Below are 25620 nucleotides of genomic sequence, written 5' to 3' on the forward strand. Positions count from 1 at the left end.
AAGCCGGGAGGTTGAGGCTTGTCACCTTTCAGGCAGCAGAGGGAATTGTGGTCTCTTCCCGAGCACAGACTCCAGTGTGAAAGGGGCTCATAGGCCACAGACATGAACCTTGCTTTCCGTTTTGCCAAAAGAAGTTGGGGCCCTACCTCCAGGAGAGGCTCAGAGCTGTGTACTGCGTATAGAGTGAGTTATCTCCAGTAGCACCTGGTATATCTTGTAAAAAACATGCAGTCAATGTACTGGACCCCGTTCCAAGGCACTTAATGTTCCTGTGGCTTATATGGGGATCCAGCTACCTAAAGACCAATCCTGAGCACCTCTACCTCTTTGTATGATTCAGGCCTACAGAAACAGTATGGATTTTGTGAATTTTAGTTCCTCAGACAACCCTTCAAGTTCTCTGTGGCTGAGTACAAGGAATTTTAGGGAGCTGAAGCTATTCAGTGACCTAAAAAAAAAATGGATTAACAAATTAAAGAAAGATACTATCAAACAATAATGCTGTAGAAGTAGGGACCACAGTCTGCTTCACAAAAATCTGCAAGTCAAAAGAATTAAGAACTGTAGGTACAGGTTTTTCACTTCATTGCATCACCAGATTAGGAACCCTTTCTTACTTGTCTTTTTTGTGTTTTGTCTATATTCTACTTTTTTTCTGAGAAAGTTATTGCCTCTGACACCAATTTAGAATAAATAAGACCAACAAATGCAAGCAGATATAGCAAAAGCTGCTTAACCACAGCTTCCACAACAAAAGATGAAGTAGACATTGCCAGTGAAAGCAGTGGTTGAAGAATTGTCCAGCAAGCACCTCAGGGATCTGAACAAGCCTATAGATATTACTAGCAGCAAGGAAAAAAAAAAAGCTAATGCTTATAAAAGCAATAAGCTTCTTATCCAACTTCAACTTTTACTTTTGCAGAGAAAACAGTAGAAAAAACAGTACTCAGTTTTTTGTATTAACCTCCTGTTGTACTATGTTTCTTAACTGTTTGATAACAGTTAGGGTCTTTTATTTAATAGGTTTAGATTACTTTTATATGGTTTTTTTTTTCCTCAGCAAGCCTATAGACAACTGGCTTAAGTCAGGAAAGGTATTGGATACTTATGTGAGTGTGTACAGGCCTTTTAAATTCATATAGCAAAGGAGGGAAGGGACCCCAAGCACCTCTTCTGGTGAAATCAGAAGACTGCCACACTGGGAAATGGATCCTATCCCTGCTTACCACAGTGGATCTATGAAGTCACTTAAACCAAACTTTTGACAGTTGTCCAAACAGCCCAAGTTCCTTATTTCTGGAGTTCCCAAATTGATAAATAAGAGATGATTTGCAGAAGTAACAAGTACCAAGGACTGCAGCTAAGAATGACTGAAGCTTTGAACATAACAAGAGATAGATAAAGCTAAACACACTAAGAAGTCTGCATCCAAATGTTGGGAAGCAATGCACCCCAAGCTGGAAGAGAGTTGATGACTTTGCTTTGGTCTGCCTTTGTTTTGGCTGTTTCTAAGTGACCACTGCACAGCCTCATCAGGAAAAGATATCAAAGAAAACTCATTAGTAATTGCAAAGCATTTTGTCTCCCAGGTAACCATACTAGAGATTCCTACAGCATGAGTTAAATACAGCCTAAAGCCACACAGTGAATACAGAGGATAAAATAAGCTATTTAATAAAAATATGTAATGTTTTCTTGATTTTTTTTCCTAACTGAAAGGAATACAGATACTACTGCACTTTTTAGAATCAAAACCAGTTACTGTGCAATAATGGGTATTTATACGCCTCTCTTAAGATACTAAAAAAAATATTTTTCATCTCTTTAGACATAACTGAATGAAGGATCATACAACCTTTTTTTTTTTTTTAATCTCCATTTATATTTAGGGCCCAAACCTCTATCAGCTTTGACATATCTTTTGGTTACCCATTTCTTACTGATGGCAGAGCTTGATCTCTACTGAGAGCGTATTGCTACATATCACCCAACTAAAAGACACTATTGTGATCTGTCAAGTAAACGCTGTGGCTTCTCCCCTGTTAATACAGAGCTGCCGGTTACAACAATTCAGGTATATACAACCAAAAAATTCCACAGAAATGGGTTCTGGGCCAAAGCAGGATATCATCTTTTACAAATTAACTAGAAGGCGATGCTGTTTGTTAGAAAGTTATCTCCTTAACACCTTCTCTAAGCTGGCCTATCTCCTCAATATTTAAACATTTTATTGAACCTCCAACAAATCCTGTAAGTGTATCTAATGCGAGTCAGCTAAGAGTTATTCTTGGATTAACAATATTTTCCGATATTCAGAGGAACAGAATACTTAACTGTGAACACCACTGAGATACTTAAACCAGAGCAACAACTGTCGAGTTATTAAAAACATCCTTGTGCAGTTTACAGGGCAAGTCTCTGACACCATGCCAGTGTAAGATTCCAGGCAACGCTCCAAAGAAAAAGAGAAATCAGCTGACTTCATGTTAATCGCGTGAATAAAACACCATATTCGTCTTAGAGGAGGTTCTATTTATTCTTGAAACAGAGAGCGAGAGAGATCTCTCAGTTATTCATACCAAGCCTTTGGCATTGATAGTGCTCTATGATAAAAAGGCCATTACTTGTTCTGGGGAGAGGATTGCCTGTAAAGTAACAGCAGCAAATGGTACAGTTTTGAACTATTTTATGCTATAAGTTTCAGTTAGCAATTAAATGAAATCTTAATACATTTCATAAACGTTCAAGGTTTTCCTGTGTACAAACCTGAAAACCAAACCACAATTCATAAATTCAGTGTACCTATCTTTAAATTTTGTGCTGTTGAAGCAGTATCTGAGGACTTACGTCACCTTTAGGGTGTTGCTAATCTTTCCAATGTTCAAATAATTTGTAGTTAGAACACTGAAAAAACGTTGAAAATAGGACAGTTTGTTCTGCAAAATTCTAGAAGACACCGGAAACTTCTAATGAGGTTTCGCTTGGATGTATTTATTTTAAAACAAGGAAGAATGCTTTTCTAATGATCCTAAAATGAAGAAATTCTTGGTTTGACCAATTCCTCTATTGACCAAGGATTCTTGCTAGCTCTTAATTTGCTCTGAAAGAAAATGATAACCCATACAATACCTTGAATAATCATACAACATAATTTGACGCAGCTTTTTAGGGAATGTTACTAAAACAATTTGCATGGTATAGTGATAATCTTCTGTGGGATTATCTAACAGAGTTTGTTAGGAAAACAGATAATCCCCACAGTGAATCAATGGAGACAAGCACTGGAAGGAGGGAAAATTAAACAAACATTTATCTGTTTTAAAATTAAAAAACAAAGCACATGTTCTGTTTCTTTTCTAGTTATATCATTTAATCTCTAATGAAATCAGTTAGCAGCACCAGAGTAGTAAATCAGACACCTAATGTGGTGACAGGCCAATTGTCACCCCTCCCATAGAAGCAAGTCCTGTTTTATCTGATAAGGAACATAGCACACAGTTGTTTTCTGTGCCTTAGAACAAAAATGAAACAGCTCAGACAATACAGCAACGTTACAGAATTAGAAAATTTGAGCCATCACACTTGCTAGCAGAACTGTGCTGAGAGGTGAAAGAAGAGCTGATACAGTAGCTGAGATGAATAATCTGGCAGTCAAGAAGATGCGAGACCTCCCTCCGCTGCTTAATGCTTCTGTCAGTGCAATTCCAGGAACTGCCTCTGAGTCAGAAGCCGGTTCTGTTTGAGTTATTGTTAATATGTTGCTTGTAAGCAGAAGTGCATGTTGATACAGTAAGCGAAGTAGAGGTCAGCTTCAAGTATGCACATAATTATGTAATAATTATATCTCATGATAGCTCTGAAAGAGTTTATATCTTCTTTGGGAGTGAAAGTCTACTTAAATATTTTAATGTTGTAGGCTATAGTGAGCCATCCCATCAAATTACAGACTGCCTATTCAGTTTTTTAGTGCAAGTCTGCTGTACTTACTGACCCACTATAAAGTGTTGTTTTAACACTACCAAGGCCAAAATACGACTACAACAATGTTAAAATTATTAGTCATGAAATACACCTTTCCCCCCCCGCAATTACAAGCCCTACTAGGAACAGCTCTACCAGTTTTTCTGATGCATTAGGTATTGTCTTGCTCTAATAACAGGTCTTGCACAAAGGTATTTTCCAATAAATGTTTTTGAAATGTTCACCTTAGTAACTTCTGTACTTACTCAACAGATACATTCTGGTTTAGCTAGATGTTTCAGAAAAGACTAGGAAGTTGCTATTTTGCAGGCTTATTTAATGCTAGTAGCTAGTCAGATCTACAGATGACTGTGATTTATCAGATCTTCCTTGATCCTCCACTTCATACTTAGCTGACTGGACTATTTCCCCCCATTATTGTGAAACCCTTACCCATATCCTGAAGCTCAGTGGTCTCACTTCACTTTCCCCACTTCCTTAACTCCGCTGCATAATCCATCTGCAATTTAAATAAAAGCAGGAGAAATCTTTAACCAAAGGGCTGAGTTACCCGCGTCACACCAGCAGTACATCCACAGTATTACAGTCATACCGGACTGCCCCCCAGAAGCCGTATCGCAACAGGGGCGCAGGGCCCACTGCGAGGCAGGGGACAGCACACGGGGTTTGGCCCAGCACGGACAGGACAACAGACCGTTGGCATCAGCTGCAGTCCTCAACCGAGACATGCAGGTGTGTATCACGTTCACACATGCACGCTCACCTTTCTCTCCAGGACTTTTTCCTTTTGGGGTTTATCTTCAGCACAGGACCTAAGAAGCCCGGTCCAGGCTGGGGTGTTTGGTGAGCGAGCAGCTGTTGCCAGCGGAGCAGACACCTCAAAACGCTGAGCAAAGGGCTCCGGCTCACGGGGGACTCCGGCCCCTCTCGCCTGCGGCATGGCCCACTAAGGAAGCCCGTCCGGCCGCCCTGGCCTCGGCCAAGGCCACCGCTGGGAGCCTAAACGCGATGGGGAGGAGGGTGGCAGCTACAGGCACCTCAGCGACAGGGACGCGAGGGAGGAGGCAACTCTCCCCGCCAGGCCCAGCACTAGCACCAGTTTGACTGGGGTGGCCCAGCTCCCGGGCGCTGCCAAGCCCCGAGCGCGGCCCGCGTGAGGCGCAGCCGGCCGCGGCCTCTGGGCGAGGGGGAGCCCCGCGCTTCGGCCCCCCGGCAGGGCCGGGCCGGGCAGGACCGGGCCCGCCGCGGGCTCACGCCGGGCAGGCGGCAGCCCGGACCCTTTTCCCTGAAACACCTCCCGGGCCCTGGCAACCGCCGCGCCTGGCAACCGGGCTGCAGGGCCGGGCCGGCCGGCTGAGGTGGAGGATGAAGCAGGTAGAGGCGCCGGCGGGCGGTGCGGGGCGGGGGGGCGGCGGCGCGGCTCCCCCGGTCCCTCCCCGCTGACGGGCTCCCCGCCGCAGGCGCTGGTGGATGACACCGAGGATGTGTCCCTCGACTTCGGGAGCGAGGAGGAGCTGGCGCTGCGGAAAGCAAAGATCAGGTAACGGCGCGGGGAGCGGAGCGGGTCCGGAGGCCTCAGCGTCGCGGCGCCCGCCTGAGGTAACCGGGCCCGGGCAGCCCTTACCGCTCCAGCTGGACTGACGCACTGAAATACAGGAAACTCCATTTAAACGCTTAATTCCCATTTTTCACAGGGAGGGAGGTCAAGCGCCGGAACAGGCTGCCTGGGGAGGCTGGGAAGCCTCCGCCCGTCCGGGAGACGCTCGGTGCTGGGCAGCCATCCCCGGCTGCCCGGGCGGGAGCGGGCGAGGCCCGTGGCCCCCCCAGCCGCGCCGAGCCCCGCTGCTCGGCAGGCCCAGCGGCGTCCTGCCCTGGGAAACAGAAATGTTACGTACTCAAAGCCAACATATCACAACCCAGCCCCCCGCCCCAAGCAAACGGCATTTTTGTTAGAGCTGGAGAAGTGGGGAGAGCTCTCGTCTTCAGCAAAACAAGCTGTGCCGCAGGGTGCTCTGGCATTGCCTTGCATTGCACGCCCGGCTGAAGGGAAACAGCCGGTTATTTGCGATAAACCTGTCACGTTTTCCTATCACAGGATGTGATGTTATGTGGAACATAGTATATCTCATCCTTGTAGCTGTTACCTGAAGAAACCCAACCCAATGATCCATCTACCCTTATGTTACCAGAGGTGTCACGCTGCAGCTCTGTCCACACCGAGGACCCAGGCGACAGAGCTGTTGTTCCATCAGTGCCTTTTGAAGAATCTCCAGTCAAAGACTGTCGAGGAAGAAGTTTCTGTCAAACAGAATTATACATATGCATGCATTCATCAATAATGTATATAATCAGCTTTGATTTTTATTGCTTTCTTCCCTTCCACCTTGCCCCAGTTTACTCTGGTCTGTTACAATGTTAGTATTTCTTGTAGGTGTAAACAAAGAAAAATAACATTCATGTCAGGCTTAACAGCTCTTATCCGAGACGTGCAAACAAGCAATCACATAGGTTTACAGTGCAATTACTGTTTTACTATTGTCTGGTGAAGCATTTCTGCCCTTCCAGTGCATTGAACTTTGCAACTACATGATGAGTCAGCCATGACACAAATTAACAGTCCCAGAGTTGCTTTGTTTCTGTGCTTTAGCAGCAGCACATCTTTTAAAGGAAGGTTTATATTTTGGTGCAGTCTTGGAGAACACGGCTAAAGGATTAAACTAAACTGGGAAATACAGCTTAGGAGTGCATCCTGAGCATGCAAGCCACAAATTCAGTCTATGGGACCAGACTAGAGTTAGCGTGAAGTGAAACCACTCTGAAGTGTTTGTAGGATATCCACAGCACCAGTTACTTTACTCTAGAGATCTGTTCCTACTGGTTCACGCTACATCATAATATAGACAGGCAAAGTATCAGCAAACCATACTGTTAGTTGATCCACTTTGTGTAGATACTTATTTCATTAGAGACTGCTCTTCTTTCTTGCCCTGATTGTGATAATACTAAAAGATAATCTCATACTGAAAAATCTTCTGCTGTAGAATACAGAAATGAAACTCCTTACATTGTTCAAAGAGAAGTTTGGTTTTATATTTCTGCAGAATCTTGTGCAAACAAGTCTGGAACACACCCATGTGCTGCAAAATTTTGTTGTGTTATTAGAGGGCATAACAACATGTTTCAATCATTTGTCTTTAACTTTATCCTGATTTCATATATCCTGAACTTGGTTAGAATTTGCATAAGCTATGACAAGTTGTGCTTTTGTGATTCTCCAAGGTATATGCAAGTGCTCCTTAAAAGCAAAAGGTATGTGGATAATGATTTAGTTAGGGGCTACTTTCATACAAAGGTTAGGAAAAAGATAACTTACACCATTTTTGCAGTTTATTGCAGTATCAGAACATTTGATCTGGAACAGTTAGGAGCATATGATCACACCTTTTTCATATCAGCCAGGTAACACAAGATGATCAAGCTAGAGAGCCTAGGTACATTTGAAGTACCAGACAGAGGTATAAAAACCAGCATGTAGAGTGCTGCCGTGGCACTTCCGAGCAGGTACTGGGAATGATACTCCTGTGGGTCAGTGGTGTACCTTAGGGTTGACCCAGTTTGATTCCGTAATGTGGGATGCAACTAAATTCACAACAGCTCATTCCTATCCTAACAGGCATTATACTTGCAAACTGAACGGAGGTTATTGTAACAAGATAAATGGTAATCATTTAGCCTCAAGGCTCCAGTTCTACACTATATGGATGTTTAGATGCAACAGGATAACTAAAAGTCCAAGCAAGTGGGTTGCTATGCTTTTGGGAACAAATACATGCCAAGCAGACCCAGTGCAGTGTTTTAGTTACCTTTATCCTTTATTGGATTTGAATAAAAAAAAAAAAAAAAAAGAAAAAAGGAGAAAAGTTATCATGTTTTAAAGCCTATACTATCTTCCATTAGTACAAGAATCATGTTAGTTTATAAAATGATTTCTTAATGCCATCATATTTCTGGAAATAAGCATTTAAAAAATATTATATAGTACAGTTGAATTCAATATAAATGCATTCACTTAAGAAAAGCTGTAAAGTTTTTTGTTTCAAAAAGGCTGCAGATGGTTTAGCTTCAGGTTTTAAAAGACAATGTTATCTATCTGGGATTATCTCCATATTAAAAACTCTGTTTGTATATGATAGGAGCTGTAACTATCATCTGATGGCTGTGAATTAAAAAAACCACACATTTGTTTGTTAAGTGAGGAAGTGAGTTTACTTACCAGATTCTGTTAGTTTCAGGGTTTTTTTTTTTTTTAAGCATAAATAGGTGGATGTTTTCTGAGATTGAGTTGTCCAAAGAATGATGTGCAAGTTTTGATAGATCTCCATATTCCTCACCTAGGACAAGAACCTGCAAGTCTGTCTTTGGCTTGGCTAGCCATATCCTTGTGAGAGGACTGATCTTCCGTAGCCTCAATAAAGTATTTAGTGCTGTAATAAATGTGAGCCTCTTGCCCACATGCTGTTTTTTTAGTAAACACTCTTCAAAGTTTGATATTGGAACAGATTCAGCATCCAAACAGTAATTCATCATCTGACTTCCAAAATGAAACACTACTTCTCCAAAGTTACTTTCACATTTGAAGCACTGCTACAGTTAAAAGCTTGGTCCACCCTGATGTGCTTTAGGGTTGTCATCTATGAATAGCTTGTATTGACACAAGATACCACTTATGTAATGAACTCTTAGAACTTCTTGAATGAGATCAAGACTTTAAGTAGCAAGACACTACCCGTTTTTGACAATTCACAATATTCCCTCCGCACCGTCCACCCACGCACCCGTCTGCTTATGGCAGAAAAAGCACCTCTCAGTTAAGATGTCATGTGTTTAGTTTTAAGTCAGAAGTAGTTTTTGCAAAGTTTGAGGTTAACATGGGCATACTCAGGAGTAAATATAAGCTACAGCTGTGTGTCATTCTTGCTTCTCCAGTCGTGTGTGTAGTACTATAAGCACAATATTGCCATTATAGAATAAACTACAACAGTTAAACGGCTATAGAATGATAATATTACAATAAAGATATAAATATAATAGCTATTATAATTTAAATGTAATTATAATTTAAGTTTATAATAAACAATTATATTTGTGTATATTACATGTATCATTTTATTATACTGAATAATTTATTATACAGAATAGAATAACTAATTTAATAGTTGAATAGTTAATTATGACCTAGGCTGTACTATTGTTAATTGTTTACAGAGGTAGAGGAGCTTAATGAGACAATTGCTGACTTAAAAAAATCTTATTCAGAAAACAAGTTTTATTCACTCACCTTCAAGGGAAGAGTTTACTTAAATGCAATAGCCTCTAGTTAATTGTCAGTTTAAATTAAGTAACACAAACACAACTGTACAGAATAAGTTTTTGTACTTGGCATATTACCCTGAAAATTGCACTGTGCTTGTTATAGCATTCCCCAAACCATCTGTCTTACTGTACATGCCAATATTCCATGCCACATAGTTACTTCTTCCACTGAAGTTCCCCTTTATTTTGTTACAGACAAAATTTTGTTTGATGAGCAAAGCAGAAATATCTAGTGAAAGTAATGCACATTCATTCATAAGAACTGTTAGATTCCCAAATCGTACTCCCTCTGTAAAAGCAAGCGTTTGGTTTCAGCCATTACAGATGAAGGTTCATTTTGACTTATACCCAACAGCTGTATTTATTTTTATCTCAATTCTTTTGTGCCTTGCAATGCTGATTTATTTCATGAAATGGTGAGGATTTTAGGGTACGGTGTTGAACACAACCACTAAATTCCTTCATGCAGTACCAAAGAAACTGGTGTAAGACTCTAGATTTTGTTCTATCTTTGAGAAAGTTTTGACATGAACAACACATTCCATCTTTTAGCTTTAGATTGAAGATTGGCTATTGGAAATACTATTGCTTTGATAATGAAGATATACATCAAGATATGCTATAATAGCTGCTACAAACCAAAATACCATTATAGACTAGGAATAGTTGTGTTATACTACATTGTTAGTAAATACTGCAATATTTCTTCTTGTCCCATAACTTCCTAAGTGCTCTGTGTGTTTGTTTTTTTTTCTAGGCACCCACTGGCCACCTTTTTCCACCTGTTTTTCCGAGTGAGTGCTATTATTACCTACTTGTTCTGTGACTGGTTCAGCAACAGCTTTGTTGCCTGTTTTGTCACTATTCTTCTCCTTCTATCCTTTGACTTTTGGTCAGTTAAGGTAAGATGACCCTGAATAGTAATGACCTTTGAAAATATTTTGTGTGCCATTAAATAAAACAAAAAAGGAAATATGTATACTGACAAAAGTGACAAAAACATTGTGATCTGTTGATTTATTAAATGTCTATCCATTTTAAGACATTTACATATCTCACTTACTGTTACTTTTTATCACCATGTTCTCTCTGGCTGATGGGAGCTCTAATATGGTGAGAAAATTGCCTTGCCATAGGTAGATTTGTTTGTATGCTTTCCCCCTTAAAAATAAAAAGCAATAAAGTAATACTGGCTTTCAGTAATGGATGTCCAAAGCTGCAATACTGTGCCCAGACCCAGCACTCAGGAGCTGCAGAAGGCTTCTGGAAGCCCGGCTATGGCACCGGTACCCTAATCACATGCAGGCAGGTGGGTCAGGCCAGCCCAGAATCCCAGAGGCTCCACATGTGGAACAAGGCTTTTGTTTTGTGGAAGTGATACATTGATGCATGTCCAGTACACTGAAAACTTCTAGTATTTATTCAGGTGCAGAATTATTTTCTTAATTTGTTTGCTTGATTCCATGCAGCTTACTTGCTCACCATTAATCTTTCATTTCTTCAGTGTGGTTTTGTTCACAGTTCTCCTCTCTTACTGAGGAAATTCATTTATTGGGGGCTTCTCCAACTGACTAACTTAGAAAAGATACATCCTGTAATTTCTTTCCTAAATCAGTGTTATTGTGCTAATTGTCACATTAAAAGAGAACAGGCCTCTAAATTTGTGGTAACATCCATTCTTAATGGCTGTTGTGCTCAAGCTGGCACAGCTTTTAGAACCGATTTTAGTGTTTGATAAAAGAATATGATTTTCACACATGCTTGTCTTTTTTTTAATGTTAGTCTGACAAGTGAATTACGCAACTGATTAATGCAAATAATTGTTTCTGTCACTAGAACGTGACAGGAAGACTCTTGGTTGGTTTGCGTTGGTGGAACCAGATTGATGAAGATGGAAAAAGCCACTGGGTGTTCGAAGCAAAAAGGGTAAGTATGTCAATAAGAGTAGGCACAGGACAAACGGAATCCATAGGAAGGCTTGTAAAGCTGATACTAAGTCAAATAAAGTAACAAATAGAGCACCTTTGTAACAGTTACTTTTTATCCAGCTTCTATAGAAGGTAATGTAAGTATTCAGTTGCAAGCGCACCGGATTGTCACATCCTGGAAGCATTCAGAACAAAACTGGTCTCGCAACATTGTCATCATATGCATCAGCAGAATAAATATTCATAGCATGGTACTATTGGTATGAAACGTTTCTGGTAGTTCTATTTTATTTTCTAGCGAGAACATCTTGTAAGAAACACATCTTCCCATAGTTAATCCCAACACAGAATCCTCTTCAGGAAAGATCTATGCTGAAAGCAATGCTGAATAGTTCCCATTCAGCATTTTAAAAAGAATGTTTTATTCACGCTGATGGAATACGGTGGGGAATCGAACCCAGATCACAGAGCATTCTGACACTGCTAGTGCTCCCCCAAACACCCTGAGCAAAAGCACGATAAAATGTCACTTGGCATCGCTACCAGAGGCAGGCCGGCAGGTTTTTGCTTTCACTTGCTAACGTTCTCTCCACAGCCCCATTCAGGCAAGAGCCTGGCAGAGCAGCACTTCAAGCCCACTCCCCGGGACGTTCCTTCCAAGCCAATCCAGCAGTGCAGCCAGCCCGGGTGCGGAGCGCAGCCCAAAGCGCTCGGCCCGCGCGGGTCTGGGGTGCCCTCTAGCAGCCCTCTGCAATGGGAGCGCAGCCGGGGCGGGGGGCCGCCCCGTCGAGAGGGGAACAGATGTTAACGTTCTTCTGCAACCTGAGTGAAACCTAAAGAGAGAATATAGGCCAGCCTGCGTGAAAGCCAAGAAACTAGAAGACCTTCAGAGTTTCTTAGTTCCCTCAAGTCGAGACAGTAAAAAAGAGCTTTCTTAATACCTAAAAGCAATGGCATCCATCACATGACCTCCTGGTCTCAAAATCACTGTGAAAGGAGCAAGCCCAGCCCACCTGTTACAGTTTGTTAATTCTAGCCTCAAAATACAAAGTTGATTTATCTGTATGGGCTAAAGCCTTCCAAAAATTCTGCCAAATGGCAGCTTGATTAATGCTCAAATCATAGTACCACAAGAAGGAACATACAATTATAGTGGCTTGTATTTTTGTCATGGCTTATCCGTGAGAAGTACTTTGTCATGGCAAGGTCCTAGAATACTTGCAATTCTCTTACTTTCCAGAGTCAGGCATTCCCCACCTCCTTTGCCAGTCCTCTGGCAACTTTTTAAGATCTCTTCCTTTATGGGTGAATTTGCTTAGAAATATTCCAAGTCACTCACCAACAATAGGCAGGTGAATCCCAGGGAGCTGCTGATGTAACAGAAGTTCACCCTTGAAATCCTATCTTCTGCTGAGGTTTGCTAGAAGAAAAGTAATTCTTACACTTAGATTCCAAACATCACAACCCCCCTCTCCTCTCTTCAGGACGACTGCAGCCTTTTGTAATCTTGCTCATCAAATTAATTAGGTCTTTTAGGCACTCTCAGGTGTATTGACTTTTTTTCTTCTAAATAGTTAGTGCTAGTGCAATGTCACTGTTGGGTAATTTGTCAGTAATTTGGGATACAGGTGATTAAACCCTTTTACTGACTCAGAACATCTGTCTTTTTCTGTAACTGCAAAGGCATAGAACATTATCCTCTGGACCTCTGCAAGACAGCTGGTTTAGAGGGTATGTGAAAAAATTAAAGACACCTTGTAATTATTGCATCTTGCACATTGTTTTTTAGTCAAGGTAGATAACTTAACCATGTTTACAAGTTGGATGCCGTTGTCTGCTTCATGATGGCTGGATGAGTTATTTTTACATGGAGAATTCAAGATACTGAAAATGAACTACAAGGCTTTTCAGTTTTCAGAGTGGAAGAGTCTACAGGGTTTTCTTTTCCACTTGTGAAGCTTGTATTTCAGAAGCTAGCACTAGTGGTGGTTGAGTGGTCTGAGGTCTAGAGTGAGATTTTGAATTCTGGTTTCCTAGGAAAGATCAGAACCTTCTGAACAATTCTCTTTCTTTAATTTCTCTTAAGTGTTGGGAGTTAACAATGAGCCTTTCAGTGTAGATAGAGATGTATGAGTTGTGCTGACCTGAAGAAATCTCCAACCAGGGCTTTTTGCAGCCTGCTTTTGAGGTTTTTTTGCTCTCTCCGAAGAACACAAATAGAGCACCGTAAATAACGATGCCTCTTTCAGAGAGATACCAGCAGTTGCTATAGTGTCCAACACTGGTATTACAGAAGAGGCATTTTCACAGCCACAGTTCTTAATTTATGGAATATCAGTGGACTTAATAAGCAAAATTGAAGTATGAGTTTACATAATAGAAAACTAAGCTTCACATAAGATTTAAATTAAGCGAAGATACCGCAAGTTTTTAGGAAAATGTATGGAAATGGGCGCTGTTGTGAGAATTCCATTGTCTGAACCGGAACCAACTGATGGCGATCTTTAAAGTTTGCTTGTTAGCACTTGCAACAGCTCATTACAATTTCCACATTAGATACAATAGCTTTTCTGATACTGGACTTATTTTTTTCCCACATACTTTTGATTTGTGAACAGGACACGTCACGAATCTGCACTACAGACAGTGAAGTACTTGCACTAAAGTTCTGTTTGTAACACTGTCTTCTGTTTCAGACTTCTCTAAGGCCTTGGTAAAGTTTGAATCTAATTTCAAAGTTAACTTAGTACTTCTGAAGTTTAAAAGCAATTGTCAGTGTAACAGAACTTTGACTTTAAAATACTACTAACCTGTAGTGTTAGTGGGAGCTATTATTGACAAAAGGAATAATTATTTCATTTAAATGTGAACAGAGACCAGAACATTTTGAAAAGAAAATGCTGTCATGTACAGTAGGGCAGAAGGCAGAAAACTACTCCTCTTCTTATTCAGTCTTCCTTCCATGCATATAATAAGTGAAATTTAGGTAAAGAAGTAATTTTGTCCGTTCTTCCTCCTCTGCTGATTTGTTATTTATTGTGGATTTTGTCTTTGTGACTAGTAGTTTTAATAATTTTCCTTGTAGGTGCCTACAATAGCTGCCTCAACTGAAGCTGAAGCTCGAATCTTTTGGCTTGGTCTCATTATCTGTCCAGTTATTTGGACAGTATTTTTCTTTAGCACCTTGTTCTCCTTGAAGCTGAAATGGCTGGTAAGTCTGGGGGTACTGAAAGACCTATGGCTGACAGACAGTGTTAGTAGAGGGAAAAGCCAGATCTGTTAGTTTTGCAACAGTCTTTGAACCAACTCTTCCAACAGTACAAAAATTGCACTAATAGCTTCAACAAATCAGAGGAGTTTTCTGCAGTCAAGCCCTGCACTCTGGAACAGGTTAGTAGTTTTTAGCCCCACTTCTACTAGGTTATCGGATGTCAGCTCCTTCATCTAACTTGAGAACCTTAAGTGGTTCGCAAAATTACGGACTTCTTTTTAATTGTAGCAACTTACTTTTCCCCAACTTATTTCAGTCAAGGGAAATGTATAGGAGAGGACAAAAAATGAACCAGTGATGCTGGTTTTCAGGTTTTCACAGAATCACAGAATCAGAATCACAGAATCAGTACGGTTGGAAAAGACCTGTAAGATCATCGAGTCCAACCTGGGGGGGGGAAAAAAAAAAAAAAAAAAAAAAAAAAACCCAACACAACACAACCACAAAAAACCCACGCCACACAACAACAATAACAAGCCACAACCCACCCAACACCACACAGCACCATGTCCATCAAGCTACATCCCACAATGCCACATCCACACGCTCCTTGAATACCTCCAGGGAGGGTGACTCTACCACCTCCCTGGGCAGCCTATTCCAGTGTTTCACCACTCTCTCAGTGAAGAACTTTTTCCTAATGTCTAGCCTGAACCTCCCCTGTCGCAACTTGAGGCCATTTCCTCTAGTCCTGTCACTCCTTGGGACTTGAATGTTACTTGCTGCCTGTTAATGCCAGATATTGATTCACATCTATCGATGCTCTTTGTAAATGTGGAAGTTACAGGATCTTATTTGTATATAATAAGGCATTTGTCAGCTAAACAAGCCTGCAGGTTTGCTCTGTATCTGGATGCAAAACTTTTAGATACAAATCAGGCTTAAACAAAGTGAAGTGATTGCAGAATCTGTTGAATAGGTCCTTTTTTGAATAGGTGTTTTGGAAAAGTTATGAAGTCTTTCAAGATACAGAATGACAAAAAATAGTTGTATCAGTGTTTTAATAAGAGAGGCATTTTGTAGAAAGGAACTATTGTGTTTAAGTTTGACGTGATAAGATCTCTCTGAAGGTCATTTATTATTGGAGGGAATATCCCCAACTTATAGCATGTATATCTATCTAAATAGTATGTATACATATATATACATACATGTGTATATATACTCTAGACATACAGTCTATATACAGTGGTGTATTTGTCCCAGCTGAACTTTTTTTTGTCCACAGGCTCTTGTGATAGCTGGGATCTCCCTTCAGACTGCTAATTTATATGGCTACATCCACTGCAAGTTAGGGGGACAAAAAAGCATCAGCAGAGTAACTTCAAGGTTTTTTGCCACAGCAGGTGTTCCCAAGAGTAAGTACTGAGCTGGTCTGGCAGCTACAGCCCATGAAGTATCACACACTGACCTGCCTCATGCCGTTGGGTTTGGCTCTTGCCAGGTCTTAGCTCCTAAAGACTCCTGGCAGGGCTCTCTTGATTCTCCAATAAGCCTCTCTTGTAGAACTCGCTGGGGGAGGCTGTGCCCCATGTCACTTTGCTCTGTGTTCAGAAGCCTGCTGAAGCTTCGCAGCTGGGCTGCTTCCAAGCCCCATGAGGAATGCCCTCAAAGTTAAATCCTCAGAGGAATGCCTTTGGAGGTATTATAACGCCTCTGCCTAGGCACAGCTGGGAGAGCTATCTTCAACCCCCAGGCTCTTCCCTGCTTTTTGTAAGAGATTCTCACATAGGAGGTTATGCTAACGGCCACGCTTCCTGTGTTCCTTCTGCAGGACAGACGAGGAGAATTTCAGAAGACCATGTTGAAGAACATGGGAAGACAGGCACTAGATAGTCAAATAAGGAAGAACTAAAAGGAGGATCAGTAAAAAATTTACGAAAGGTGTTCTTCATATGAAGATATTTAAGTAAAGCTCTTCTAGAATTATGCCTGCATGAAATAATAAGGGGTTTATGTCATTTGTGTTTGAGTCTTTAGATTCTGAAAGGTTTAGAGCCTTTGTTACTTACCTAAGTTTCATCAAAAAGCAGTTTGTACAGGCACAAAGACTATGCTTATGGTTTATACAGAGCACACTTCCTTAAGAAAAAAAATCTGTCAACTAACCCGAAACTGTTGGATTACTTTAACCAAGAATTAGAATGTAATCAAAAGATGATGCTCATTAGTTTAATTTGGAACTACAGTGAACGAAATCAAACTGCCTTTCCCTCTTCTACACAATACTTATTTCTCAAAGCTTTAATTCCTCAATAAAAAGAGGAATTACAATCATAAAGGGCCTCTTAAAGATACTGAATGTTTATTTTCTAGTGTTCAGGCTTAGGGTCAAGTAGAAGAAAGAACAGAAGTCATGTAGCACATTCACACAGTACTTGTGTGAAGCAGCCAGTTACGTATGGATAGTTAAAGTATGATAAACTTATTCCGGTATCTGTAATAAATAAAATATTGTACTTCTACTATTATTAACTTGCCTAAACCCTGGTAGGTTTTTATTTTAAAACTGATGTCAATTATAAAAAAGGGAGACAATACTACACTAAATTTAGATCTTTTCCACTGAAAGGAAAGATACTTAAATGATGTTATTCAGTAAGAGAGAGAGAGTGGGCATTACAATTCATCCTAGCACAGAAGGCAGGACAAAGCCTATGACATCTGCACTATAGATACATTCAACACAATTCCCGATGTCAGCAAAGCATATTTTATATTCAACTTCCTAAATAAAATCTTGTATACGCATGTCTTCAAACAGCAACTTCATATTCAGGTTGTTAGTACTATGACACCAGATGCAGACTGCACCTAGGTAAAACAGATGAAGACGCAGTTTTATAGCTTTCTAGCAAGCTTTGGGACCACCTGTAAACTACAAGAATCTCAAACTACGGAAAAAAACTAAGGCAAGAACATTTATATTATGAATTTATTTGCAATATACAAAAAGAATACATTCCTTCTATTAAATCAAGGCATAAGTTACTTTTCTATAATTAAACACAAACTACATTTTTATTCCATTCGTAGATCAGATATTCTTTTCGTCTTGAAAATGGTGTTGGTCACAGTATTCCTGAATTCCTGTGAAGACAGGGAAAAAGTAATACAAATAATATTTCAGTTGCACAGCAGGAGTTACGTTATTGCTGCATCACTCTGTCCCCTGTTGGCACAAATATCACAAGTTGGGCCTTTATCACAGTGAAAATGGCTTTAGGAATTTCCCAGCTGTTTGTATTTTTAAGCTGCACATCACCGGCTTCTTAGGTAGTTTTTATATGTTTTTTTGTGCAATTACAATTAGAAGCGGAGGCAGTAACTAGCCAGCTGTATTGCCCTCAGCTATAGTGAGCACCCCTCAAGAGGGCTGCCTGAGAACCTTAGAACTTTTCTGTGAGAGCAAGTACACACACATCTGTTCTGAAAAGGAATGACTGAAGCCAAACATAAAAACCAGTTTTTGAATACAATTTCCTTATCCCTTTACAAGCCTGTCGTAACTGATGCCCAGAAGACGGGAAGATTGTATTTGCATCTGTTACTTTCAAAACTGCTATGCACATCTACTGTTTTTAGTATTTCTGGCAGAATAACATAATTCTGTTTAGCACCTTCATATATTGCAGAAGTGCTCAGAACCGAGAGGATTCATCTGCACACTGATTTTCAGACTTACTTTGAATGATATTCCTGTAAGACGATGTAGCTGGAGACTCAGGTGCTTCAGACAAGAATGACTGGCCTTTGTCACAACTTTTTCCTTGAAGGACAGGGAAAAACATGAAAGCAAAGCAACGGGAAAAGATGAAGTTTTCTTTGTTTTACCCTTTATCCCGCTACCAGTTATATCCTTCCAAAGAGCCACTTGCATCTATTCCTTTTGAGAAGTCCTTATGTCAGTAGCATAACTAGAACTACACCTTACAGCTTTACAAAGGATACTATTAGCAGAAACCTTCAGTCATTATTTTGGAAGTACTGACCTGTTCCTTGATGTCACTAAATCAAGCATTAATTGCTAATAGCTGGTGGGCAAGGAACCAAGCCTTCTCACTACCCACAACAGAATTTGGGTGGTGCCAGTAACAGTGAAGTTAAAGCACTAGTTTTAATGCTTAACGTCTACAAGGTATTATTCTTCATAGTGGTTATGATTTTATTCAGTCTGCACTTGCAGGTGATTACAGCAAAGAGAAAGACATGTTGTACTTCCAGTATGATTATACAGCTGAAAAGATGCACCATCTAATCTTAATCAAGTTTCAGGCTAAGAAAATTATCCTAGCACTTCCCTCTTTTCACACCGTGTTATGTCACAGTTCCAGTAACTTCTGATTCAAAAAAAAATGTTCTGTCTAAAAGTGGATATTTACCTAAGAGATAAAATGTTTAATATTCTAATTTATCAGTGTCCAAGCCAGGGTTTTCCAGTAGTAACATCAGTATAGGAGGAAAAACTTGTTTTAAATGTAGCACAATACAGTAACTTTACCTATTTGAGGATCTAGAGGCACTTTACCCAAGAGGGAAACATTTAAGTTCTGGCACATCTTCTCTGCACCTCCAGTAGTTGGGGGAAAGATCTGAGACTCATTCTGGGACAACATGAAAATCAGTTAAAATATCGCAATTCTGAGAGCAAGGCATTTTTGGAGCAATGTTTTATATACAAACAACGTCAAGATAAAAAATGCTGTAAGATGCAGATAGCCTTACCTTACACTTTGGACATATAAAGCCGCTCATATTTTCCACAACACCTATGATTGGCAGTTTCACTTTATGACAGAAGTTGATCTCCTTCCGAACATCCTGAAGCGATACTTCCTACAAGTATTAGGAAACACTGCTATTTTGACTGTAATGTTTTGATGCTGAACCCATTAAGTTACATCCTTAGAGCTATTTTAAAGAAAGTTCATAATGAATTATTAGCGCTCTCTTTGTATTTTGAAGAACGTAAACCTGTGTTATGTGCCATAGCAACAACTCTGAGTAGCAACAGAACAGGTACAGCAGCTCTAGCCTACTGAATGTGGTTCTGCTTTGAAATCTGACTCGAGTCCAGTAAAGATTCAGCCGTATTTATGTTTTACTCCTGTATTAATCGCATATCTTTAGTTCTTTAAATGTAACTTTTTCACATTTTCAGTTTACAGAAGGCCTTGGCATTCTTAATAGACCAGGCAAGGGCAAGAACCACCAGGCTTACGCTTGTTACCTCTTTTCGAATAGCTTATCATCCCCTCAGACTTTTCGCATATATGCCTGACCTCATTCAGTTCTCCTGTTCCCTTCTCCTTCCCTCACCACCTATCTGATTTCGCCCTCAATGTTTCACTTCCTTTACATTTTATTCTTTCAGCTGTTGTGGAAATACTAGATGTCTTTTGCTAGTTTGAGCTCCTGTTCCTTTCCAAACCAGGCTTTAAAACCTACGTTTGAATTTGATTTATTTTGAGTTTCAGCTCTCCAGGGGCTGATTTTTCTTTTAAAAATGCACATCACAAAGTTGCCTACTGGGGGCAACAGGCTGCTTCACGCTGTGTCAAACAGTGCACATCTTATCCCTTAAAAACTGAACTTCTTACTGACTTCTGAACATCAAGCCGTTGGTGAGTAAATTACAAATTTGCAATGATGCAAACCCTAGTCTTTAAGAAGGAAGCGAAATACTGCATTTCTCTCTACCACACAGCTTTTGATTGTGAACTGCTCAGCGGTTTAGTGAACCACTCAGATCCCTGACTCCACTGAGGCACCCATCTAACTCATAAACCGGCCAGCTGTAGGCACAAAACAAGAAAGTCAATTCCCTTAGTTTCTGCACCACCATTTCTCTGAAGTTAAACAGAGACTCTAAACCAAGGATTGGCTTTAACTGCCATGATGCTTCTACCAACGGAAATTAAGTTCTCATACCTGAGGGGTAGTGATTATAACAGCACCATCGATGTGCGTTGCGCTGAGATACTGCACAATAGATAAGTGTTCATCTGATGTTCCTGGAGGCGTATCTACAATCAGGTAGTCGACTTCACCCCAGTCCACGTCACGAAGAAATTGTTTGATCAACCCTAAGAGAAAGGATAAGAACGTGGAAGAGAAAAAAAAAGTATCTCCCTATATTTCAAATTTTAGGGCCTACTTCAAATTTTGTAGTCTAGGTATGCAGATTCTTCTGACTTGTCAACTTAAGCACAGAATTGTTTGTTTTGCCAAAGCTTTAAAAAAAAAAAAACCAACCACAAACCCAATACAGCATTCGACGTGTTAACTTCATCAAATGGTTATGTTCAACTAAAGAAAATAAGTAACCATTCACTCATTTTTTTCTATAGCTTACTATACTATATTTATGCTATTAATTAAACAAGCTCATGATACGAAATCTTTCAAGTACATAAATTGTTGTTGAAACCACTTGATACATACCATTTTTTTTCGGTCCTCTCCAGATGACAGCATCATCAGGGCTACTAAGCAAAAACCCCACAGACATAACACCTAAGTTTTCTTCAACGTACTAAAAGAAAAGTAGAGAAACTCAGTAGAGCATACCAAACAGTAAAGAGAGAGTAGAGAAACCAACTCTAAACCCAGATTTTATAGAAAAAGCAGTTGGGGGGTGGGGGAAGACATTAAGAAAATAAAGGCGGAGAACCTTATGCTTCTCTCTTATCCAAGGGCATTAAAAACTACAATTTTTGTGCAATGCTCACCAACTACATTCACAGACTGAAAAAAATCTAGTTGTAGTAGGATTGACAGTGTTTTATAGAATCACTGGAGTCAGCGTAAGGATAGAAGCAGCTTTCCCTCTCAGCATCAAGTTGTCTTTTTAACAGCATACACACTAAAGGTGATCTTTAGACAACAACACTCCTGCAAAACTTCCCCTGCACTTTCTAAAGATTAATGAGGTTCTCCTTGGGTGTAAGATACTTTTTGTCTGTCACAAAAAAGGTGACACACTGTACAGCTGCATGACAACCAAAAATAATGAAATCAAGTAACTTATATTTATTGCCCATAGTATAGTAGGAAAATCACTAAACAAGAGATACTTAAAATAATGAAACTCTTTTAGGAATGTAGTATTATTAAGTTTAACAAAAGAAATTTAATACTCTGATGTATGTAGCCTATAGGTTTATGTCATTAGAAAAAGAATTAACAGAAGTACCCCCTGCTCCTCCCTCACTCGTTTTTCACCTTGGAAGGCAGTGCCCAACCCAAACAAACCCAACAAACTTTCTGAAACAGTTGCACCAGCACCAGCTTACCACTGGAGACCATCCAGATCCACTCTGATGAACCTGAAAATTGAAGTGATGCATAAAGTTAGGTTAGAAATAAATATAGACGTTACCTAAACACAAACGTAAGTCAAAACTGGTTAAACGGATGTCCTGCCTATAGGTACAACACTGCTTTATTAAAGCAGCTGAGTTAAAAACTTCAGAAGGGCCAGACCTCCATTTGTAAGTGAATAACAACTGTTAACCCTTTTACAAGAAATTTACCCATGACTTTATATATTTATATAAAATATTCTAGGGCTGATAAAGAGAATCATGTTAACATTACTTAAGTTTTAAGTAGTCACAAATATGCGGCTGATACGGAGCAAATGCTGATTTACAGAACTGGTCATCCTGAATGCAGATAACTCTTTTACAAACCAAATTACGCTGAACTTCTCCATCTCATCTTCATCATCTCCCTACCCACTGCCACACTCATTTCCCAATAAGCTGTCCTTTTAGAAGCTTCAAGGCCACAAAACCCTAACACATTAATGACAAATTGAGCAGAAATCCTTTAAACAACATGTTCAAGCATTCACTTACCTGTTCGCCTTCTAGACCCATCATTTTAGGGATTGATGGCCCACAGATATCTATGTCCAGCAGAGCAACCTGGGAAACAAACACACCAACCCACCCCACTGGAAACAAGCTTGCACAGGGCTGCTCCCAAAGTCTAAATCTCGCAACAAAAGCACTCTCGCACACTTAATGCGGGAAATGTGTTCAAACCCTTAGGGAGAAGGGGAACTCGATCAGCGCAGCCACACCATTGCTTGGTTATCCCAGGTGGGCCGCAGGGCCGGAGCCCGGGGGCACTACCCGCAGGTGCTCGCCCCTGCCAGCTCCTCCCGCCCGCGGCTCGGGGACCCTCCGCCTCCCGCCTTCAAACCGCCGCCCCGCCCCGCCCCGCGCGGCCCACCTGCTTGGCCTCGTCCGCCGCCAGCCCGTGAGCCAGGAGAGCGCTGAAGGTGCTCTTCCCCACGCCGCCCTTCCCGGAGAGCACCAGGATCGTGTGCTTCACCGAGCGCAGCCGCTCCCGCAGCTCGGCCGCCTCTGCTGCGGGGCGACACGGCCGCGGTCAGCCGCCGCCCGACCGCGCCCCAGGCCCCGCCCCGCGCAAGCCCCGCCCCCGCCCCTCAGCGCCCGCCCCCTCAGCTCCTCCCTCACCCGGGTCCGGGGCCGTGGCGCCGGCAGCGCAGAGCCTCTGGTTGGGGCATCCCTGGCAGGCGGCGGCCCTGCCCGCTTGGGCGCTGCTGGTCCCTGGGCAGGCTGCAACAGACAACGTTAGCTGGAGCGCGAGTGCCGGTGGCGGCCGCGGCCCGCCCGCCCCGCACGGCCGCGCCGCGCCCCTCACCCTCCGGCCGCGGCCCGGCCGCCGCCTCAGCCATGACCCCCTGCCGCTGCGTCACTTCCGCCGGGCGCGAAAGAGGCGGGGCTCGGAAAGGGCGCCCCGTGCCGCGCGCGCATGCGCCGGCGGTACCCGCTGCCGCCAGGGGGCGCTCCGCGCCGGGGCCGACCCGCGGCGGGAGTGTGGCGGAGGCGGTGCGCGCGGCCGCCGGCAGGCCGGGGCCGCATCCCGGCCGTGGAGCGGGAGCGGTGCGGGGGAAGCGCGGCTGAGCACTAACAGGCGCCTGACGCAGCCTTCCCCGGGAGGGACGGGGAGTGTGAGGTCGGCTGTGCGCCTTCCGGCACGCAGCTGCGGAGGGCGCGCGCGCACGCGGGCGGCCCTTCCGCCAGCGGAGAGCACCGGCCTCGGCAACCGGCTGGCACGGCACGGCGAGAGCAGCGCAGGTGTCTGGCCCATTAGCTCAACGAGATTCCTTAGTGACAGCGGCACCGTTTTAATGCCGCAGGGAAATTTCTCCCCTCGACCCGCCGTAGGTAGAAGCGATTGACAAGGAGTGCCGCAGAGCTGTGCCGGTACCCACATCTGGCTGTGCACGGGAGGATCCGCGCGTCCTCCGCGCTGAGCCGTGCGGGTTCGGTGCCCCGCGCTCGGGTCAGTCACTAGAAGGAGGTGTACTCCAAGAGCTCGGTCAGCTTAACTTCACAGCACAGGGTGGGACAACCGCCGGGGAAGTGCTACAGACCAACACACGGCTGCGTTTGAGAGGTTTTATACCCAGGAGGTCAGGTAGCATTTCAGTAAAATCATGCCATTGATATGTTTCACAGCTGCTTTGACTACATGAATCTCTGTACCTTGCTGGTAGACAATCTCCGTTAATTTAATGGGTACACTCATTTGGAAGATTATTCTACCTTAACTTGGCCAATCAACTTCTGACCAATCGGATAGCCACCGTATTTGGTACATAAAAATTAATGAAATTAATAATAAACTAATTTTCCAACCCAAGGAAGTGTGCACTAGCCTGTGATGTAATCTGGACCTTATTACTGGCCACCTTACACCCATCGCTGCTCCCTTTTTGTCTCTCCCGTGACTTCTCCTGAGCATGGCCTTGTCCTCTCTTCCATGCGTAACATCGCAGCCAAAGAACTGAATCACAGATTGCAAACACCAGAGATCGCTCCTTGTACTGCTCATCACCCCAGCACAAGCTGACAGCACAGCTGACTAAAAGCTGCGTGTGTAAACTGCAGTTGTAAAACTGAATCACTTAAGGAGACCAACCGAGAGTCCCCAACAGGGGATACCTTACCAACATCCAGCAAACACAGTGCTTCCACTCTGAACAGAAATAAGCACCAAATCACGGAACCGTATTTAGTCTTACGAGGAGGCAAATGTTTTTCCAGGATCTTTGACAATCTTTTCACCCCCCCTTCATTTTCCCATTACCTATGTATAAAGTTCTCACAATACTGTTATGATTAAAACAGTGCTGAGTCCCAACCCTCGTAGATGCAGCAAGGGCCATCTGAATGGCTGTTACACGAGTAAAACTTAGGTGTTCAGAATAAGGCATTAAATAGTGTAACCACTTTGCTTTGGAAAATGCATACAATACATTCACGCCCTTTAATGAAGTTTCCAGTTTTTCTCCAGGAGATGCATATAACAGGCATGAACCTGAAAACCACAATCCCTCTTGTCGTGGTTACTTCCCGTGAGACAGCCTGACTTAGTCCTGAGGCAGGGCCCGTGAATTTGAGTTAAAAACCCACTGATGGCAACTCAAGCTTGAGAGAAAGGCAGGCCCGGGTGGTGGTTTTGGAGGAACCGTGAGTGAACCGGCATGTTTCCTGCTTGCAGAGACTCCTATTGCTTTGGTTGAGGGTGCTGTTAAAAGTTTATTTTTCTGATTTGAGCACATTCAGAAGTCTCAAGTAGTCCCATTTACTAACTGATTAGTCCCCAAACTTGATTGTTTTAACATACAAGTGTTTAAGTTACTATTTAAGGCGGTCTCACCTTGGAAGCACAATATATAGGAAAGAGTATCTGGTAGTATTTGGAAAGGTACCAGCACATCCTGGTGTTAAATCTGTCTTTTTGAGAGAAAAATACTGCAAAGTTATCGTTTTATGAACACTCTCCTCTTCAACAACTGCAAGGTTTTTAGAAAGAACACTCTGGGGGAAAAAAAAAAACCTGAAACACAAAAACTTCTGAATAACTGTCCACCTACAAAAAAACCCTAGGAAAAAAATTCTTAAAATACATTTAGTTAAGGTATTTGAGGAGTTCGGCCTCTGTTTTTCGGTCATTAATAAATAGGCTATTACCCATTTTCCATTTCAAGTATATTTACCTTCAGGTAAATGCTCATCACCACTT

General features: G+C 42.1%; 2 protein-coding genes across 2 annotated transcripts; one reads left to right on the forward strand and one right to left on the reverse strand.

Annotated features, from left to right (window-relative positions):
• Positions 1 to 5304: 5304 nt before the first annotated feature.
• Positions 5305 to 17024, forward strand: TVP23A (trans-golgi network vesicle protein 23 homolog A). Its single transcript, XM_059826239.1, is given in 7 exon segments — positions 5305 to 5401; positions 5404 to 5521; positions 10112 to 10256; positions 11191 to 11280; positions 14368 to 14493; positions 15782 to 15911; positions 16328 to 17024. Coding segments are annotated over 7 exon segments (726 nt in total). The 5' UTR covers positions 5305 to 5346; the 3' UTR covers positions 16390 to 17024.
• A 452-nt stretch (positions 17025 to 17476) lies between these two features.
• On the reverse strand, positions 17477 to 23263 carry NUBP1 (NUBP iron-sulfur cluster assembly factor 1, cytosolic). The gene is made up of 11 exons (XM_059826238.1): positions 23230 to 23263; positions 23043 to 23144; positions 22795 to 22931; positions 22416 to 22484; positions 21849 to 21881; positions 20998 to 21088; positions 20485 to 20639; positions 19279 to 19389; positions 19055 to 19157; positions 18239 to 18322; positions 17477 to 17643 (listed from the first exon to the last, which is right to left on the reverse strand). The coding sequence occupies exons 1-11, from the start codon at positions 23261 to 23263 to the stop codon at positions 17591 to 17593; spliced, it is 972 nt and encodes a 323-aa protein (XP_059682221.1). The 3' UTR covers positions 17477 to 17590.
• Positions 23264 to 25620: the final 2357 nt, after the last annotated feature.

The sequence above is a fragment of the Gavia stellata genome, chromosome 18 (assembly GCF_030936135.1).
Source record: "Gavia stellata isolate bGavSte3 chromosome 18, bGavSte3.hap2, whole genome shotgun sequence".
In the NCBI taxonomy this organism is placed as follows: Eukaryota; Metazoa; Chordata; class Aves; order Gaviiformes; family Gaviidae; genus Gavia; species Gavia stellata.